This window comes from Mangifera indica, chromosome 1 (genome assembly GCF_011075055.1).
Source record: "Mangifera indica cultivar Alphonso chromosome 1, CATAS_Mindica_2.1, whole genome shotgun sequence".
In the NCBI taxonomy this organism is placed as follows: Eukaryota; Viridiplantae; Streptophyta; class Magnoliopsida; order Sapindales; family Anacardiaceae; genus Mangifera; species Mangifera indica.
The window spans coordinates 23,700,450-23,721,309 of record NC_058137.1 but is presented as its reverse complement, the minus strand read 5'-3'; the positions used below and the strand labels follow the sequence as shown (position 1 = coordinate 23,721,309).

General features: G+C 31.9%; 3 protein-coding genes across 8 annotated transcripts; 2 read left to right on the top strand and 1 right to left on the bottom strand.

Annotated features, from left to right (window-relative positions):
* Positions 1 to 932: 932 nt before the first annotated feature.
* On the top strand, positions 933 to 7,674 carry LOC123193216 (starch synthase 1, chloroplastic/amyloplastic). Of its 5 annotated transcripts, XR_006497036.1 has the most exons (17): positions 933 to 1,515; positions 2,540 to 2,901; positions 3,023 to 3,100; positions 3,198 to 3,322; positions 3,704 to 3,785; positions 3,953 to 4,126; positions 4,417 to 4,498; positions 4,848 to 4,939; positions 5,017 to 5,079; positions 5,162 to 5,251; positions 5,520 to 5,644; positions 5,736 to 5,844; positions 5,924 to 5,979; positions 6,642 to 6,681; positions 6,947 to 7,257; positions 7,418 to 7,448; positions 7,586 to 7,674. XR_006497036.1 is itself a non-coding variant. In XM_044606056.1 (15 exons), exons 1-15 carry the CDS (start codon positions 1,140 to 1,142, stop codon positions 7,103 to 7,105), a joined length of 2,013 nt encoding a protein of 670 aa, XP_044461991.1. In that variant the 5' UTR covers positions 933 to 1,139; the 3' UTR covers positions 7,106 to 7,478. The 5 variants fall into 5 exon arrangements, 2 of the variants coding, with proteins under 2 accessions (XP_044461991.1, XP_044462012.1); XR_006497034.1 differs by having other exon boundaries at positions 6,947 to 7,448; XR_006497035.1 differs by lacking the exon at positions 7,586 to 7,674 and having other exon boundaries at positions 7,418 to 7,478.
* A 1,507-nt stretch (positions 7,675 to 9,181) lies between these two features.
* On the top strand, positions 9,182 to 10,560 carry LOC123211529 (phytolongin Phyl2.2). The gene has a single exon (XM_044630320.1). It carries the CDS (start codon positions 9,477 to 9,479, stop codon positions 10,221 to 10,223), a length of 747 nt encoding a protein of 248 aa, XP_044486255.1. The 5' UTR covers positions 9,182 to 9,476; the 3' UTR covers positions 10,224 to 10,560.
* A 1,751-nt stretch (positions 10,561 to 12,311) lies between these two features.
* Positions 12,312 to 17,385, bottom strand: LOC123194914 (PP2A regulatory subunit TAP46). 2 transcript variants are annotated; one of them, XM_044608422.1, is made up of 10 exons: positions 17,229 to 17,385; positions 15,746 to 15,860; positions 15,549 to 15,671; positions 15,173 to 15,259; positions 14,912 to 15,016; positions 14,574 to 14,735; positions 14,410 to 14,445; positions 14,241 to 14,312; positions 12,934 to 13,214; positions 12,312 to 12,753 (listed from the first exon to the last, which is right to left on the bottom strand). In XM_044608422.1, the coding sequence occupies exons 2-10, from the start codon at positions 15,824 to 15,826 to the stop codon at positions 12,504 to 12,506; spliced, it is 1,197 nt and encodes a 398-aa protein (XP_044464357.1). In that variant the 5' UTR covers positions 15,827 to 15,860; positions 17,229 to 17,385; the 3' UTR covers positions 12,312 to 12,503. The 2 variants fall into 2 exon arrangements, with proteins under 2 accessions (XP_044464357.1, XP_044464364.1); XM_044608429.1 differs by having other exon boundaries at positions 15,746 to 15,845; positions 17,229 to 17,380.
* Between the last annotated feature and the right edge of the window lie 3,475 nt (positions 17,386 to 20,860).

Here is a 20,860-nt window from a genome sequence, read left to right as displayed (position 1 = left end):
TTAATTCAAACTCGAAATAACTTAAATAGTGAATAATGATACTAAAAGAAGAAATTATTGAAAAAAAAGAGTTTTATATAACAATATTTATGAACTTTCTTACTTAAGCCAAATTATCAAGAGAGTTTTAACTCAAATTTAATTCATTTAACCTAAACATAAATTTGAATACAAACCAATTGTTTCATTTGCGTGTTAGTTGATAGTTACCCTTTCTTGTCAAGAATATCATTCCTTATGGAAAGGTTAGACCTCCCTTCACAGTTGTTCACTAGTGGTGTTAGATCTAAACCGAGTTGACTTGGGTTCAAAAGATGATTCAATTTGATTCAAATTTGTTTGATTTGAATTTGAATCAAGTTTGAGTTAGGAGGTTTGAGTCTTTTAAAATCGAATTGAATTTAAACTAGAAAGAGTTCAACTCAGTTTGACTCTTGAGTTTAGTAGATGGTTCAATTCCATTTAAATTTTATTTATGATTTGATTTAAATTATGTTAAAGAATTGTTAAATAACCGTATTTTATTAATAAGTCAAAAATTTAAATTATAAATTAAGTCACATATTCAAAATATAGATTTAAATTATAAATTTAAATTGAATTATTTTTATTTAAATTAAATTTAAATTTCTTTTAATATTAATTGGATAAATTTAAATCATATTTGAGACAAACAATTTTTTGTATCCCCTAATGCTCACTTAAGGCCTGCGAATCAAGACGGTACGTCCAACCAACCTGCCCAATACACTCTTCACGTGACCCCCTTCTGTCTTTTTCGTCTTTTTGGAAATGCCAAGTGTTCCCATCTTCTTGCCAAAATAGTCTTCCCACACAAGGATGCTGCCACCTCATCAATCCAACAACTCTTTAAACGACGTCTCTGACTGATTGTCTCCACCTGTAGGACGGTTTCCTGAGGATTCATTTTTGGCCTTCGCGCTTTCCAGGGATCTCATCGTCATCTTTGTGTCAACTTACAACTGTCTGTCCTTCTTTAGATATCTTTATTAGATTTTGTTTTCAAACTTTCAAACTTTCAAACTTTCAACTTCAAGTCACAAGAACGATCCCTTTCGTATCGTTTTAAACTTCTTTCCTTCTATTTCTCTTAACTGTAACTTTCACCAGGTTCTTCTATGGACTCTCTGCGAGTCAGTCGTTTTGTTTTCTGCAGATCATTGTCGTTTTCGAGCACGACGAAACTTGCTCCGAGTTTCAGGCCTGTAGCGCAAGTGGGGTTTGGTTATTTGTGGAGAAAAACGAATAAAAATGGTTGCTTGGTTATCAGGTGCTCGACGTTTTTAAGTGATGGCGGTAGTGGAGGAGCCACCGGTGGCTCCGGCAGTTCACAGGACGGTTCTTTTGCCGTTGAAGATGATAAAGAAGAGGTCGAAAAACACATCAACAATAACATCAAAAACAACAGCGTCAACAACAAAATGGGTCGCATTTTGGGTGCTGAAAGAGATGACTCTGGTTCTGTTAGTAGATTTCAATTGCTTCCTCATTTGGGTATGCTTTTCTCACCATTTTTAGTTTTGGCGTGTGGGATTTTCTTTCTACAAGATATCTGAAAACAAAGAAAACTATTTTTTTGGATTCTGGAAAACAAGAGATTTTGTTTTTATATTTATGTTTTGGGAATCTAAGAGTGTTTCTGAAATTGGCATTGGAAACATTTCAATCAAACACGTTTATGAAAAAGAATTGTTTTTTAACGTTATTGTGAAAACAAATGGAACAGAAAAAATAAAAAAAGAAAGAAAGAAAAGAAAAAAAGAGTTTAGGCCTAGAAGCAGAGAAATGTTGTTAATGGTCACTAATTATTTTGTTTTAATATTAGTGTTTGCTTTTACGCTTTTACTTTATTTAGTTTAGTTTGTTTTTACAGTACAGTATGATCTGGTACTTTTACTTTTCTCTTAAAATTGCCTTCATTTGACTAAAATATTTGCACAAAAATATATCTTTTTTTGTTTTTTGGCCTTATTGAAACTTTGAGTTCATATAGCAGAGTTAATATTTCGATCATGTCATGGCTGTCACCTGTAAGACTCACGATCCAATTTCATTGCCGGTAGCAATTCATGTGATCACATGCTTTGACTTAGAAAATGTTATTTGCCTGCAAGATTTATTGTAGTGATCCCATAAAAATTTTTGTTGAATTTATATTGATTTATAGGTTATTTTTTTGAAGATCTGTTTTCATTGAATTATTAAATCCCTTAACTTGTTAATTCATATATTCAGGTATCTTGGTAAACTTTTTATAAAGTAATGTCTTATTTACCTTTCTGTGTTGAGATGCCAATATTTTTTGGTCAGTTGATTCTTCTGAAAAGATTATTTTCTGAAACATGCTGACCCCTTGAATGAAGGATGTTCATTTTGTTTGTTGTAACTGTTTCTGGTTATCCCAAATCAATCAAATTTTTTGCAAGTTTGTCAAATCCATTGGGGGGTTATTACTCACGATTGTAGATACTGAAGAATTTTGTGAGACCTGATTGCCAATCATGAACTTGAACTACAGGGGACCAGGAAGTCAGTGAGTCTCAAGAAGAGGTAGCTAGTCATGATGTAGAGAAAATTGAGGACACTGAAGGAGAATCAAAAGCTCAAACTCGGGTAACCTATAATATTGTCTTTGTCACTTCTGAGGCAGCACCTTATTCCAAAACAGGTGGACTAGGAGATGTTTGTGGTTCTTTGCCTATAGCTTTAGCTGCACATGGACATCGTGTTATGGTTGTCTCTCCTAGATATCAGAATGGCACTGAGGCAGACCAGAAGTTTGCTAATGCCATAGATTTAGGTCGTTGCATAAAGGTATATTGTTTTGAAGGAGAGCAAGAGGTTTCCTTTTTCCATGAGTACAGAGAAGGTGTTGACTGGGTAAGAATTTCTCTTGTGTCTTGTTTAAGCTGAGCCTTCATGATTACTTTTTTTTTTTTTAGAGAAAAAACTTTTTATTTTCCTTTTCTATAAATGAACAAACTGTCTCCTTCGATTTTAGGTGTTTGTGGACCACCCTGCATATCACAGACCCGGAAATCCATATGGTGATAGTAAAGGTGCTTTTGGTGATAACCAGGTCAGGTTTGTAATTGAGTTGGGGTTTTAAGATTGATCAAGTAACCGAATTTCTATCTTCCAGTAATGACAAGATGTTTTGTCATCTTGTTTTGCAGTTTAGGTTCATTTTGCTTTGCTATGCAGCATGCGAAGCTCCATTAGTGCTTCCACTAGGAGGCTTTACTTATGGTGAGAAATGCCTTTTCCTTGTCAATGACTGGCATGCTAGCCTAGTTCCAGTGTAAGTGGTTTATCTTCTGGCCAGTACATATGATTATATATAGTGATCCATAAATTGATTCCTAATACATTTATTTAAACTTAGTTCTTCTTTCTTAGATGCCTCCCCTTCTCCTCTTCAAGTGAGAATAGAAAAGTATTCTTGTGGTAAAAGAAACTTATTCTCCTTTGCCTTCTTATCACAAAAACTCCTAAAAGGTTTTATTGTTAACAATGCCTAAAAGATTTTATTATCGACTCATATATCCTGTTTGGTTCAAATATCAATTAACACATGTTGTCATACATTCCTTGCACAACAATTTTTTTCGTATTCAATTGCAAATGATTTAAAATATGTCCAAAATTGTCAGGGTCTTGATTTTTGTGTCTTTGGGTTCAGGCTTTTGGCATCTAAGTATCGTCCATATGGAGTTTATAGAGAAGCTCGGAGTATTCTTGTGATACATAACCTTTCACATCAGGTAGTTATCACTTTCACTGCATTCTTAGTTTTAGTATTACCTGAAATGCTACTTAGTATTCACTCTTAAAATTTGGTCCACAAATGTTAAGAAAATAATTTCTATTGAAATATAGAAATACATGTCTACATTGCCAATCTCAATATTTACCTATTTGCATATGCAAGGGTGTCGAACCTGCTGCAACTTTTCAGCATTTGGGATTGCCTCCACAATGGTATGGGGCACTTGAGTGGGTATTTCCCACATGGGCCAGGACACATGCTCTAGACACAGGTGAAGCTGTCAATCTTCTGAAGGGTGCAGTTGTGACATGTGATCGAATACTAACAGTTAGCAAGGTAATCAGTTGTTCATATCTTGTTCCTACATTAGGGTTGTTCAATTTGATGAAATATCTGGTTTCTTTTCTGGCAATTTTCGTTTGATTAATGACTTCTGAAGTTTAGCTCTTATCTCAATGTTTGATTTGATTTGCTTACTTTTTAAGTCATTCTTATTAATGAAAAACATCAGGCCATTCAGCCAATTTACATATGGTTAATAGTGTTTGTCCCATTCAATTCAGAAGCCTTTTATACTTCATAATATTATATTACATCTATGCCAATGTTACTTTTGTTAATTGCAGGGTTATTCATGGGAAATAACAACTCCTGAAGGTGGATATGGCTTACATGAGCTATTAAATAGTCGAAAGAGTGTTCTAGATGGTATGTTTTTTGAGCTTATAACTGGGAAATTTCTGAACTGGTGATTTCTAGGGTAGAAAAAGTATTGTCTCAGGTATACATTAGAAAAGCTAAAGATTGCTGTATTTATAACTATGATCCCATTTTGATTGAACCAACTTCGTAATATATGACTTTTATTTAGTAGCTCACCTGTTTGATAACTTTATTGCAAGTAAGAATGGAAAACAATCATAACTGGCAATGTAATGGGGCACATCATATGCAAGATGTTTCTTTATTGATTTGTCATACCAACTAGTCTGTATCTATGATATTGTTGCTTTTTTTTTTTTTTAATTTTTCAACTAATTTATGTTATCATGATTAGGGATTACAAATGGCATTGATGTGGTTGAGTGGAACCCATCTACGGATGAGCATATTGCTGCTCACTATTCTGCTGATGATCTCTCTGGAAAGGTTTTTCATAATCTCATTTTCTAGGTTTAGCTGTTCTGCAGCAGCACTCTGTAACTTTATTCTTCTATTAAGTGTAGGTTGAATGCAAAATAGCTTTGCAGAAGGAATTAGGTCTTCCTGTTAGACCTGACTGTCCTCTGGTAAGATGCAAGTCTCTTTTTCTTTCTAGACATGGTAGCAAATATCTACATGTCTAATTATTCTTCTAGTGCAACTCATTAGATTGGATTCATTGGGAGACTGGACTACCAAAAAGGCATTGACCTGATTCGTGCGGCAACCCCAGAGATTATGGAAGAAGATGTTCAATTTGTAAGTCAGCTTTTCATATAATCATTAACTTATTGTATTCAATGACTTCAATTGAAATTATGAGTTTTGATTTTGTTGGTCATGTCTTAAAGTGTTTCACTAATTTTAGTTCATACATATAAATGTATATTAGATTCCTTAAGCCTCAATAGAGAGGCTTGTGATGTGTATGCATGTGTAAGATGTTCGCCATATCACCCCTTTATCAAGTTTTACTATCAGAATAGAAACTTTTTATAAGGAAACTGACGCTTCCGAGTTGTTTCAGGTTATGCTTGGGTCTGGGGATCCTCAGTATGAGAGCTGGATGAGAGTTGCTGAGGCAACTTACAGAGACAAGTTCCGTGGTTGGGTTGGATTTAACGTTCCAATTTCTCATAGGATCACAGCCGGGTAATATTCCAATTTCTCTATTAAAACTTTTTTCATGGTTCACTAGTCTCAAGGAATTTTCGGTTACCCACTTAAGTTCTCTAATGAACAGCTGTGACATATTGTTGATGCCATCAAGATTTGAGCCCTGTGGACTAAATCAACTGTATGCAATGAGATATGGAACCATACCAGTTGTTCATGCCACTGGAGGACTTAAAGTGAGTTTGAACATCCATCAAATAAAGATTCGTTTTTTTTCAACAGTTTATCTGTGTATTTAATGCAATTCTCTTCTAGGACACGGTAGAAAACTTCAATCCGTATGCTGAAGGAGGCAGTGGTAGAGGCACAGGGTATGTTGGCTTTGCTTCTTTTTTTTTTTTTTCATTTTTTGTTTTTCCAAGAAAAATTTGAAGTCAAATATAAATATTTTTTTGTTTTACAATGTGCTTCCACGTTGATGTGTATTGAACCACTAAACATAATTATGAGTCTAGTTCTTGTGCTAACCCTGCGGCTGAGAAACAAAGTATTTCTTGAGAAAGATTTAATTGTTTGTGAGGAAAACCTTATTGTTTTTATCTGTTCCTGTTAATAATCTGGAATGTATCTGATACAAAGTATGCATGATTCTTGAAGGGTGTGAAAAAAGGAAAGCTAAACGGATGAAAGGTTTAATCATGTTGTACAAGCAGGAGCTTTTATCTGTGATTAGAAATTAAATCACAAAATTGAACTCGTAGAAAATTCTTGCAATTACAGCTGACATAACATGGTTATTCTGATTCTATCTGCTGCATTATATTTTTTATATATTAAGAGTATAATTTTTATTAGTATGAAATCATCAACTTTGAACAGTAGACACTTTGCTCTTGCTCTATTGCAACTATTTTTATATTTGGTGGGGTGGACTGATCTAATGTATTTAATGTGAGAGGTGCTGGGAGCAATGTTTGCTATCTATAAAAAAATATATTCTATAAAATAATGTTTTTGTTAAATGCATTCGCAGGTGGACTTTTTCGCCACTAATCAAAGAAAGCATGTTGGCTGTAAGTAATTTCATTACGCATGTACATTTTTGTGTCATCTTTTCTCTTAGTAAATTGAAACCCAGTACGGTTGTATTATGTCTACAATCAGTGTGAATTATTGCAGTTAATATAATATCTTGGCGTTAACCTGTGACCAAGTTGATCTGGTAGTTGAGATACAATATGCACCATGAAACCGATAGCAGTAAATAAATAATTTTTTTTGGGAATAATTTTGGTGGTTTATCACTCTGTATTTAACCATCAATTAACCATTTGGCAGGCGTTGAGAAATGCAATAAAGACTTACAGAGAATACAAGACATCATGGCAAGGGTTGATGAAGAGAAGTATGGAGGAAGATTACACATGGGAAAACGCCGCAACACAATATGAGCAGGTTTTCGAATGGGTCTTCATCGACCCTCCTTATGTTAGCTAGAGGATAAACAAGGCAAAAACAGTATGAAGTAACAACAAAATCTCAAACTTCTCATGATTTAGTTTCTTTCTATACATGATGCTGCTGATCTTGCTCATATTTCCGGATTAAGAATCACTTTGAGGAAGCAATTATTCCTGCAAACATGCCCGGTGGGTATGCTTTCGACGAATCTGGTATATATATATTTTTTTCTTGATGAGTCAATATATTTCACGACAAGTGCACATTATTGACCAGTTGATCATTTTTGGTCTATACATTAAGGGGAAAAAGAATCCTGTTGTAAACATGTATTTCTTTTTAAAACAGGCAAAACAAAGAGACTGCTGCTGTGAAAAAAGTGAGTATGCTATATAGTTTAATTTACATATTCATGATTTTATGCTATATTTGACAAGAATCCTGCTCATGGAATTTCGCTCCTTGTTCTTAAATGAAATCAAACTTAAATTACTGGATTTTTGTTAATACTTGGAGGTTTTTGGTTGGTGTGGAAGCAATAAGAAAGATGAATACTTGGCTTGATAGAGGGGAGTAGTGTTGCATATTTTATTTGATGAAGAAAGGAAGGATTCCATTTGCAATCTTGAGGTGAAGGAATACATGAAGTGGTAGAAAACCCATAAAACAAACTTCTTTTTTTTTTTTTCAATAAAATTATGTGTAATATTTTTTATACAAAATTTGAATATATAGATGATGTGTTATTATGTGATTAGATGATTTTTAATTAAAAATAAAATAATATCTAATTATATGGTGATATATTATCTATTTACGTAAATTATATATAAAAAATGTATATATATAATATATCTGATATTTTTTTTTTTTATAACATAAGTTGAACAGAGATATTAGGATATTCAAGAAACGTAATGTTATATACGTATCTTTTTTAATACCTAAATGATTATAAAAATAATATGTTATTATATAATTATATAATATATTATTTATATATTTAATTGTATATTAAAAATATATTCATATAATTTTATCGATATATGAGATATGGTAAAAGTAACAAATAAATTGACTTAATTAAAAGAGATAATCAAGGCTTCCAATTCCCTCTTAAGGACAATTTATCAGTAATTTAACAAATATTAAAAAATATATAATAGAGAGAATAAAATAGAAAATATAATTAGTTAATGAATCACTTTCTTAAGTGGAGATTCAAATTGTTTAAAAGGATATTATAACTTTTTTTCCCTTCATTAATTTTGACATTAGATGAATCATTATTAATGTATATTATTCAAAATTTTGTTTAAGATAAAGGATGATAACAATAATTAAAATTTAAAAAAACGTAAAGAAATTCATAATGGATTTGAGAGAGGATTAATTGAAATAAGTAAAAAAAATATAAGACATTATTTATATTCACATATCCTTCTTTTTCCTTTAATTCTATATGTACAAGTTTTTTTTTAAGAGAATATAAAAGAGTTATATTCTTATATCGACTATATTTTATTTATAGGGAAAATTAATGTCTTGTTGAATGACTATTATGAATGTGATGTATTATAGAATCCAAATATTATTTGACGGGTAATGTATCATGTTAAAAAGTTTAGTAACGGATGTATGACTGTTCATCACTTGGCACACTATCTTGATACCCATTGCGACAAGACTATTAAAAAAAGACATTATTCAATTGATTTGGCCTTGTTTTAGGCAATCATATTATCAGTTTAAAAAAAAATTTTAGTACATTTTTTATTTTTTTGTTATCAAAGAGAGTTGTCTGACATTCAAAGAGTTAATTCAGGTGATCAAGAGGAGGGTTTCTACATCAAGTCTTCTTGCTTGAAGATACAATAAATAAGAGTATTATCATCTTAATTTATACATATAATTCTATATAATTTGTTTTAATGTATAATTATTCAACAACCCTATGCTTAGGTATAATCTACCCTGGTTACAATCCACACCTGTTTTCAGTTGGACAAACATTTTAATATCAAAGACAGGCTGTACAGATAATAATTCTCCACGTGTCAAAAAAACTTCAAAGAATCAAACAAATCAGAAGTCTCCATTTCATTACGTGAAATCATTTCAAGTATATTTTCGTAATTTCAGTTGCCCACAAAGGCACAGGGGAAGAGTCATTCTTCTTCTTCCGACGGATCCAACTCTTCTCTTCATCGACAAATCATCACACCCTAAAACACAAACTAACGAAGTGAAAATTTTTCTTCATTCAAACGAAAAAAGAAAGAAATTTTGAGGGAAAAGGTACGCTTTTATCAACAGCCCATCAAACTTGCAACAATTTGCAATGTTAGTGTTGTGTTATTTAGTTGTTTTTTTAAATATTTTTTGATAAACTCTTGCGCATAAAACCATGATTTCGAATCCGAATCTTGTGTTTTACGCATGCATTGCAAAAGGTTCACTTATTCTTGGAGAATTTTTGTCAAGAGAAATAAGTGAAGTTTTAGCTCGACAATGTGTTAACAAAACCCCACCACACCATTCAATGTTCTCTCATACGGTGTCTAATCGAACTTATACGTTTTTAATCAATGACCCTTTTACGTATTTCGGGATATTTGATGAGAATATTGAGAAATCAGACTTGCTTGGCTTCTTGAATAGTCTTAAATCGTCTTTTGAGGAGATTTTTGCTAGAGGATCGGTGTTGGATTTTGATAATATGGCTAGTCGTTGTTTACAATCTCAATTTGATGCGGTTTTTTGTGAGATAATGGGTTTGGATTTAGAGTTTTTAAATTCTTCGAGAAGTGGGTCGAATGATCTTCGAAATTCGAGTGTGGATTCGTCAAGAGGGAGGATGGTGGTGGCTCCTTTGCTCGGGAAGCCAAAAGGATTGAAGAAAAAGAAAAGAGCAAGTACTGAGAGAGGAGCTGCAGAGGGGGATGCTAAAGATGTTAGTGGGGAGAAGAAGGTTGATGTGTGTGATGATGTGTTAATGCAGAAGAATGCCTTGTATGCAGTTGATGGACAAAAGGTGAAACAAACATGGAAAAAACATGTTTGGGTTGTCTTGGCGTTGGACTTGATCATTTGTTTTGTTTTATTTGGGATTTGGCTGATGGTCTGCCAGGGGTTTCAATGTATTGATGGTTGAGTTTTTGTTTCTTGGGGGTCTGTTTTCAATGTATATGAGTGATTTAACTCTCAAGTTGATTGAGGATTCTACATGTATGACAAAGAAGATGTATGCTGGAGAAGAATGTACCATAAATGGGGGGATAAGAGTAAATGGTGTCAATGAGTTCTCATGGGGTGTTTTTGGTTTCCACTGGTAATTTTTTTAGTTTCTTTCATCAATGGTTGGTTTGTATCAATTTCAAGACAAGTCATAGATCTTCTGTATTAAATTTCTTTACTTGCACATTATTGTAATGAGTTCGATTGTGTATACCTATTCACTACAGATAAAACTTGTGCTGGCATTGGCTTCATTGTTGTCTCTTGTTTGATTGTTTGGTTTTACTGGTTTTGCTTATAGGTTTGTCTCTTGTTTGATTGTTTGGTTTTACTGGTTTTGCTTATAGGTTATCTCTGCTGAATCATCACTATAATTTTTCCTTTTATGTATATTTTTTTATTTGTGGTTTATCTATGGTGACTGACAAAACAAGCCTATCATGAAGATCATAGTTCAGATTTTTCATTGTTGGTTGAAGATTCAATCCATTGTAGAAGAGCTGATTGTTTAAATATTGCTACCGAAATTTGATTTTGCATGATTGTCTTTGGATTTTAGAATCTTTCAAAAATTCCTTATTCTCTATGTGTTCCCTCTTTCAACTTATATTTCTTCAGTAGTCACTTAAAGGTGGAACAAGAAGTTTGATAAGGTTAAATAGTGGCACTCCATTTTGATTGTTGGTGATTGTTTAGCAAGCGGGTAGGAGTAAGAAACGTACAACTTTCGGTGTCAGACACTATCACAAAGATCTGCCATAAAAGGTTTATACAGGAACACTTGGCGGTCTTAAAATTTCAACTTCTTTCAGCTGTCCATTGGCAGAATTGTAGGTCTTTTAAGTTTTGTTATTACTATTATGTTTATGATTTGCGTGAGGGGATTGATTGTTTCATCTTGTCCTATTTTGTGAATGAAATTGCTAGAAAACTTTATATTTGAACAAAAGTATTAAGTGAGACAGATTTACGGTGCACTAATCCAAATGATGATTTTGATGAAGGTTAGAAATGATACATTGGTGAATCTGTAAAGTTGGGTTTTTGAATGTTGGCTTATTAAAGACTTGATTATTTAACATTTAATCGGTGAGACTTTTCATTGTTTCTTCATATTGAGTTAGCGAAGTATTTTATTACCACAAAAGGGTAGTTATTGTTGATACCATCTTTTAACTCTTTCCAAAAATAGCCAAACATTGGATTGATTAATCTTAATTTACGTAGATTTTAGTGCAAGCATGTGAAATTATTATTTTTTAAAATAATTGAGACTTGTCCATATTGATTAGACAGATAAACCTGAGATATAATGATTAAATCTACGATCACTATATTAGATAAGTTAAGGTTTTAAAAGTGAAAGCTCAAACTAAGTTTTTTTTTGAAAATTTTAGTACTCTACTACTTTTACTACCTTTGGGATCAAGCTTGTGAAATTACAACTTTCATTAATCTTGCAATATAATATCAGATTTAACTTCTCAAACTTTTGGCTTGAAATTTCATCACAACAGCTTTATTTAAATTACATTGCTAAGATGATTATAAGCTTTTCTCTGGGAAAATCTAATGTAATGCAGTGGGCAATTTGTTTAGGCAAATCATTTAGCCAGAGCTTCACATGCCGTGCATTATAAAAAATGTCATCTCTCTTTTTTGTAATGAGCAATGGAGACATGGTGTCAATCTCTCCACAGATGACTATGTAGAAAATATATCAGACAACTTTAAAGTTCAGAGTTCCAAACTTTGAGTTTTTTCAGATCCACAGATTCTGATATGAATCTCTATAGAAGTGTCATTCTTAAAGTACAGCAAAATTATGCATACCTAATTTAAACACACAAATAAATATACATTTGATATATGTAATTATATAAATAGATAAATTTAAATTAAAAATACAATAATTAAAATGTGTCATATTTATATACTCGAAGTAAATATGTATAATATTACTCTTTACGGTTCAATTAAAAATTTTGACTTTACATAGCAAAACTTGGTAAAACTTATTTAGAAATCAGAAATTCTCATCCCAAATATTCATATACTACATGATATTGTTTGATCTTGTCAAACCAGCAAAAATTGTAATGCCAGTACCCATAAATAATAGGTTATGAAAGAAAATTGCCCCTGAAAACAGTATTCATTACATAACAAATTTTGAAAGAAATTAAATTTGCCAGCCTTAACCACAGGGTGTGAGCTTCTTATTGCCTGCACCTCGAGGATTGTCATCTTTCCAGTCATCCCATCTTCTGGCCTTCTCTACGGCAGCATCATCATCTTCATCATCCTCTTCACTGGGTCCCAATTTCTTATTGTCCTTATGCCATGCAGAATTCGCTTCTTCCATTAGTTTCATATTCCTCTCCTGCCATTTATTCATTATCTCCATCTCCTTTAACCCAGCTTCCTCTATACTCATCGTTGGCAACCTTTCATCATGAAATTTTACTTAGCATGTGGATTAAATAACAAAGTAGAATAGTATAACGTAATGTTTGACAAGCAAACAGAGATATTGGCAAATCGAGGCAATTACTTTCAGACCAGACATTAAAGAAAAATGAATTAAAAAAAATAGATGTAAGCTGTATAAAAAGATGCAAAAGTACCTATGATGAGGTTGGAAAACTTGAGCTGCCATTCTTTCCCTCTCACTAGTTAGGCCTCCACCCACAAGACTTGCAGGTCCAAATATCATAGGTTGGTGTTTGTGTTCATGAGCCTGTGAAACCTGTGCTCTCCCTTCTAGAACATCTTGAGCAAAAGTAGCACATGTAATGGGCTGTGCTGCTTTTGTATATAGTGCTCGTACTGCAGCATCACGATGCCAAGCTTCTGCTTTCTTAATGCGCTCATCAAGAACTGCCTGAGAAAATTCTTTCTCCCCTTCCTGAAGGAAGCAATGTCACTAACCCTTGCACAATAACTAAGTAGCAAAGGACACTGACGAGCAAGTTGTAGGTATGACAGACACAATAATTTTATTCATGAAAAATATGAAGAATTCAATTATTCTCAACCTACTTTGATAAAATTCCACCATCACAGAATGGAATGGTAGAGCACTGATACATGTAAATAAAGTAGCTTATCAATCAGAAGAAGTCAATATTGCAAGTGGAGCACAAACTAATTATTCCCTTTCAACAAAATTACCATGCCTCACATCATCGGCAGACCAAAAGAAACTGTTAGGACTAATATTTAGATGAAATATGTATGGGCAGTTATGAAATGGGCTTAGACAGTTAAAAACATGTATGGGCAGTTATGAAATGGGATTAGACAGTTAAAAACATGGGATTAGGCAGTTATGAAATGAGCAAGCAAAAAAAATAGATTGGGGAAGGAGAGAAAGAGGAAGAAATTGGGTTATGTTTAGAATAGTGTAGCCCGTCGAAAGACAAATTTAAGAGAAATCTGACCCATCGAATAGCCAGAAGTGGACAGCAACGGACCCTTGAATAGCCAGAATTATCCATTTTTTAACTGATTTGGGCAGTGAATAGACTGATTGTAGTAGTGAGTGTCTAAATTGTTGTGCTGCTAAGTGACAAAAATAAAATCAGATCTTTATTCATCATTTTCCCCCATTTTGTGTGTGTTTGGTTGTGGTTGGATTCTGTTATTGTTGTCTTTGGGTGAGAATGGCAGGCGGAACCTATCAGGAACCAAGAACTAAATGTTGGTAACAGTGATTTGGCAAAAAGTATAAACCACATAATACCAGAAAATTTTCAACTAAAAAAATACTTAAGTTCTTTTGTGATCCTAGTAGCTGTGTTACAGTTGTTTTTACCAGGTTAAATTAATGGGGACCCACAGACCAGAAAGATGCATAACTCCAGAAGCATCATAGACTAAATAACTATTCAATCTACCTTATATTTTATTTTATATATATATTTATTTATACCTTTAACTGTCTTTCTTTTACAGCAGAAAGCATTTCTTCCTCCTTCTTTAGCATCTCTAGCAGATCAAAAGCCTGAAATGTAGTGACATGGCAATCAGAAAAAAGCAGTGCAAAATATGAGTATACCATTACTGTGATTTAGGAACTTGTAAATGTAAAATATACCAACCTTACAAATAGCCAACGAGATAGCAGTAAGCCAAGCCTGAAAATTTTAGAAAAGAATGAGATTAGAGAATCAATAAAATCACACGGTAAAGAAACACGACAAAACTATACCACAAAAGGAAAAAGAAGCAATCTTCTGAGATCTCAAAATGGATGGCAACTAACCTCCCTTTCTTCCTCTCCGTCGTCATCCAACAATTCTTCCTCTCCAGCTTCAACAGGAGTGGACAAGGCAGCTGCTCTTGTTGAACGGCCACGCCGCTCCTTGCGCTCCTTTATTTCCAAAAGTTTTGATTCTGCAGCTCTTTGGCGCTTGAACCGAGCAATCTGAGAAGATAAACAAAGTAAGCAACTGCAATCTGCCTACAGCACATTATCTGGAATTTTTAATTTGCACAAATACAATTGGACTAACAACACAATTCACTGGGATGACATCTTTATGAAAATTGTAATAAAATCGAAATTCATGTTTTCCAGATGTCCAAATAAATGGAAGCTACCTTTCGGGCTCTTTGATCTACAAAAGCATTTGGACCAGCTTGTGCAGAGGTTTCCAACTCATCCTTCGGTGTGAGTTCCATGGCCTCACAAAATGAAAGGAACTCCTACAAAATGTCAGCCCTCAATAAATTCATATGCATAAAAGACAAAAAACCAAAGTTTTGAAAAGAACTACCCAAAAAGAATAATCATGCTTAAATTCTTGACAGCTTGTTGATATATAAGCTTCAAAATATATCATAATAAGAATAATTATTTACCTTCAATTTTGCCTGGGAAGCCTTCAGAATTTGAATCCTGTCATTCTGTGCTATTTTTTCAATCATCTCACCCAGATAATATGGCACCTGATGATCATTAGAAACAGTCACTACTAATGACATCAAGACCTAAGTTTCATCTCATAAAAATCACAGTTTGCTCATTCTTTGTTATGAAGTGACCAAATTTCTTTTCTCAAGTATCTACAGGCATTTAACAATTTGATGAACATCAAGATTTTTTTCTGGGTAACAATTTGTAAACTAATAATATAGCCTCTTATCATTCTAGACTTCTCTTGGCGGCAAAATATAACATTGCATTTAAAATATATAGTGTTGACAATCAAATAAACATCTAAAAACAAAACTATACCAGAATATATTTGAGATTGGTAGTGCTGATATCCTCTTTGGTCTCATTTGTTGAGAATAACCCAAGCTTGCCTATCATGTCCTCACACTTCGCCAAAGCTTGGCATCCTTTCCTCACAACATCCTGTACCAATCAAAGATCAAAATCAATCATATTCAACCCAGGATTAAACCTGACAAATGTATGCACCAACATACCTGGTCACAAACAGAATCTGTTGCTCTCTGATGGATCTTCTGAGCTTGTTCAAAGAGTGCAGGTAACGGCAGCTCATCCATTTTATAATCACTTACCAAGCTAATGATCAAAAATCTAAAAAATTCAGGATGAGTCAGCATTGATGACTTAGTTTTGAAATTTTTTCTTGAATTTTTATAGTTACTAAAGCTAGGAAAGTATGATGCTATTTACACTCATAAAATTTCTCTCCAGAGTCATTACTAAATGCATAACTAAAACTATATCCAGTTGATTTTCATAATTTCAAAAATGAACTCATTTAACAACTCAATTCAGTTGAAAAGTATAACTAAAATAAAATTTAAACCCTTTTTTTTTCAAAAATTGATAAAAATCATCATAAGAATTAATTCTTTTAATATCTACATAGCTAACAGAGATTTTTTTTTTGTTTGATCGTACATTTTCATTCAATTAATTATTTATCTATTTTAATTATATTTTGTATGGAAGTATATTTGGATTAGGAAGACAAATAAAATATATCTTTCAAGTTAAAAAATTAATAGTAGGGCATGCTTAGAACATTGTGTGAAGAATGTTATTTGGCTGCATATAGCCTTAACCTAAAGACAAAGGATTACATTTACTGTAGAGCAACACAAAGATATTTACTCATGCACAAGAGGAAATTTATAAAATAGAGAGTAGTGCAATAGCAGCCTCCCAACGCTACTACCCAGCAAAAAACTAGTTCCCCAATCTGATAGCTTTGAATTATTTTCCTAAAAAACCATTAAAAAATTGGATGTTCTCCTTAAGTACCTGCATTCTAGCAATCCTTAGCCCTTGAACTTACCTCCAATTTTCTTTGACAGGAAAAAGAGGAGGAAAGGAAAAAAGACAATCTGAGGCCAAGAGGTAGCCCCTGCCCCAGTAACACACCAAAATCATAAAATTGAATAAGATTGACTAGCTGCAGGGTTTCATTACTCTTTAGTAAACCAACGAGAACTTGTTACACCTAAACGTCTGATGAGCTATAGTCCTAAAAGTTTGACAGTTCACGTTATAAGTCACGTATGGAATTTCACAACTCTTCTAGGTTTCTCTAACAAGGCATCATCTACTGGGAAAAAAAAAAATTGCTCCCACAACTCCAATCCAACCATTATAAATTATTTGTAATATGGAACTTTGAAATAATAAAATTATTATGCAATCCTGTGAGCTTTAACTTACCATTTTTCAGAATCCAAAACATATTTAGTATAAACTCTAAATCTAAAACAAGTTCCGAAATTCAAAAGAACAGATACAATACTCTATTAGAAAAAAGTAAATCAAACTAACAAACTAATCTAATTATTAAATATAATAATCAAACAACAACTTGATTCAATTGGAATTAGGGCTTACACAGGAAAGTAGAAATGAAAGAATTAAAAGTTAAAACCCTAAAATAAAATATTATTGATAATAGTTAAAACTTATAATCACCTTGAGCCGTGAAGTTGGATTTAAAGTGAATCAGAGTTGTCGAGAGCTTCGGAGCGTCAGTGGAAGAACGAGAAAGAGAGAGAATTTGTGCGGAAGAGAGGGAAATTTTTCTGGGAGCTTCTGGATTCAAAATTTGACTACCTATTAATATATGGGTTTTAATTTTCCCTTTTTTTTATATATTAAATAAAAAAACCACTTCATGTAAAGTTTGTCAAAAAAAATAGCTACGTCGATTTTGTACTCGTAAAATAAATAAATAAAAAAATTCCGATAATATATAATTAAATATATAAATAATATTTCATTAGATAATTTAATATTATTTTATTTTTAATTTAAAAATAAATAATAATATTTTATTCAAATTTTAGTTTAATCTCAAAATCATACCCACAACAGATGAAAAATTCAAGCACTCACCTATAAACTAATTGTCATTACAATTTTAATTGTAAGTAAGGATAAAATAGTTATTCCACCACTAAATACTAAATTTTTAAAAGTTAATATCATTTTTCTTTTTAAGTTTTAAAACTAACTTTTCACCCAATTCTCAAAGTTTGAAAAGTTTAGATTTCACTCATATAATTTATTTAGTTTCTCCAACCACTATCATTTTGATCATTGACTAACGTTTTTCACCTATCTTTCAAGTCTAATGACGAAGGACAGTCACCCAACCAACACAAAGGATGATAATCGTTGCCGTCACGTTTGAATGATGCAACGAAAAACGATGTTTCATCGTGTTGTCATCTGGATGACTTGAAAAAGAATGACAAAATATCATCCTTTGTCCTGTCTTCTAGATATGAGTATGACGATCATTGTCCTTCATGATAGTTGGGTGACTGTCTTTTGTTGTTAGATGTAGAAGATATATGGAAAGTATTAATCGATGGCTAAAATGGTGGTGGTCGGAAACAAACCTTAAGAGTGAAATCTGAATTTTTCAAACTCTTAGAATATGTTAAAATATTAATTTTAAAAACTGGGGGGCAGGGGAGGGGGGGAATGATATTAACTTTTAAAATTAAGGATTTAGTGGTAAAATAACAATTTTACCTTTGTTTATAACTAAAAATTGTAATGACAGTTAGTTCATAGAAAAGTGATTGAGTTTTTCATTTGTTGTATAGATGTTTTTGAGATTAAGATAAAATTTAAAGGGGAAATAATCATTTGATATAATTTAAAATCACTCAATTACTAATGACTAATCATATATATATTAAATTATGTATTTAAAAATGTATACATATATTTCAATTAAAAAATAACTTATAATCACCACTGGGTTTTGTTTTGACAAAATTACCCCAAGAAATAAATTGAATTTCGAATCATTCTCGTTGGATTTATTCATTGATTTAAAGATTTCTCTTCTATTCTATTCAATGTTTCAAAGATGTGCATTGATTTTGATTTCACAAAATAAGAAAAAAAGTTCAGCTGGGATTGTTTATTTGTTACATAGGACAAATTTTAAGATAAATACTTATTTTAATGCAAATATTTAATGTTTTAACAAAGTTAAGGGTTTAGGTTTATAAATTAAATTTGATAGATTTGATTATTGTTTTGGTGATTATGCAAATCCAAACTGCCTTGGCATACATATAATGGTAGACCCAAAAATAAAATTTAAAGGGGTTAATATTAGAATAGTATAAATAAATTTTAAATAAAAAATATAAATATTTGTTTTAATAAAAATTTATTAACTAGTATATTTATAATTATCATCAATATGATTTCATTTTTTGAAAATATTGTAAAATGACTTTATTATTAATACTATCTAATACATCATTCTCTATATAAGCAATTAGGATTGGACTCGAATCAACTTGATTCGATCTCAAAAGTTGATTCGATTCAAATTTATTTAAAAGTGAATGATTTTAATATGTTCAAATCTTAATTGAAATCAAACTTAAATGTATTTTTTAGTTTCGGTTGAAAATTTTTAAAATTATTTTTTTCAATTTATTTTGAAAAAACCCTTAAACTTTACTAAACCCGACCATGCACACCTTTAAAAATAACCTCAATGTAATTTTATTTTTATAGTGTATTGTAAAAATTGTTCTATTGGAATTTTTTACAGAAGTGTGTTGAAATTTTTAATACTTTTATTTTGATCAAATGGACTAGGAGTAGAGCACTTTTTTTTTTCAAAATGGAAAGAGAACACGTTATATTATACAATTGAAAATTGAAACTAATATAAGGGGCAAATTTTAACTTTCTTAAACTTAAAACTAATGTTAGAGAAAAATTTTAACTTTTCTAAATTTGAAATTAATACAATTGCAACAAATATTACACAATGGAAACATTAGACACACTTTTAGATTTTTTTTTAAAAGTCAAGGGTGGTCAAGTGACCCCCCTTGACTCCCCCTGCATCCGCTAGTGTATACATATGAAATCGATTTAGTTCTTATTAAAGTTTAAGGTGCCACACATTGGTTATATATTGTGTAACTAGCCATATTCCCGCATGCCTTTGACTTCCCTTCTCATAGTGTGGTATGTATGTTTACAAGTTTTATGTAGTTCTAAAGAGAAATAAATTAATTCCAAAGATCTTGATCGTCTTACCATTTTGATTTCCTCGTAGGCTAAGAATTAGTATGCATTGGAGTTAGAGAGTAGGGGATCTTTGCACGATAAATTGGGTTGAACAACATTGTATGTGTCATTCAACCCATGAGGAATTGGTGTAAATTCTACTCTTCTTTTTCCTTGGTGACAACACCACAAACACAATTTAAACAACAACTCTCTATATGGTTTAGCAAAACGAGCAAGTTGTTGTCATAGAGCTTTCATTTTAGCATAGTATAAAGAGATCGACATGTATCTTTGTCGAATATTTGAGAGCTCTTGTTTTAATTCTTGAATTCGAGTCCATTTTTTTAAGAAAAACACTTCTCTAACTCTTTCCAAATTCTTAGTATTGTGTCATGGTGTACAACGCTTTTGTGGAGCTTTTCATTGAGTGGGTTTAAGATCCATGATATAACCACACAATTACAAATGAACAAATCTTCTTCATTTGGATCCCCAGCTAGCACTCTCAACAATCAATTAATCCACGAATCCGCTTTCATACTTTGAGAGTAAAACATTCATAATAAACCTTCTCTAAATCGAGTAATTTGTTCCTTTCAAAGGGTGAGAAACCCATCGATCTTCCTTGATTTTGGGTATTATTGAGTATTTATATGTGATTACTAATGTTACTAACCATATAATTTTTTTTGCTATACTTCATGAGATACTCTTGTTTAAGTTAGATTAAGTTGGTAAAGTTATCAATCTAGTTATAACTTTCTAAAAAGAAACAATATGAATCTAACAATTATATTAGACTAATAATAATATTATGTAACATGTAAACAGTTGTAACTTGGTTTCTTTGTGCTTGCATTATTGATGTGATGGAAGGTAAAAGTAGCACGGAAAATTGGTGAATGTCAAATTTTTAAGCTAGCTTATGGGTTCATAATTTATAAAAAGGAAAAAAATGAAAGTACTTTGGATTCTGTAGAGTTGACGTTAACTTATGAATATATATATTTTTTTCATATAATTGTATAAACTGTAAACTCCTAAACAGG

Coding starts and splice junctions, on each gene's coding strand:
- LOC123193216 (XM_044606056.1), top strand. CDS start 1,140: ATGGACTCTCTGCGAGTCAGTCGTTTTGTTTTCTGCAGATCATTGTCG. Junction 4,499..4,847: donor TCGAAAGAGTGTTCTAGATG/GTATGTTTTTTG, acceptor TATCATGATTAG/GGATTACAAATGGCATTGAT. Junction 5,845..5,923: donor ATGCCACTGGAGGACTTAAA/GTGAGTTTGAAC, acceptor ATTCTCTTCTAG/GACACGGTAGAAAACTTCAA.
- LOC123194914 (XM_044608422.1), bottom strand. CDS start 15,826: ATGGATGAGCTGCCGTTACCTGCACTCTTTGAACAAGCTCAGAAGATC. Junction 15,672..15,745: donor CAGATTCTGTTTGTGACCAG/GTATGTTGGTGC, acceptor TGATTGGTACAG/GATGTTGTGAGGAAAGGATG. Junction 14,446..14,573: donor ACGGAGAGGAAGAAAGGGAG/GTTAGTTGCCAT, acceptor TAAAATTTTCAG/GCTTGGCTTACTGCTATCTC.
- LOC123211529 (XM_044630320.1), top strand. CDS start 9,477: ATGATTTCGAATCCGAATCTTGTGTTTTACGCATGCATTGCAAAAGGT.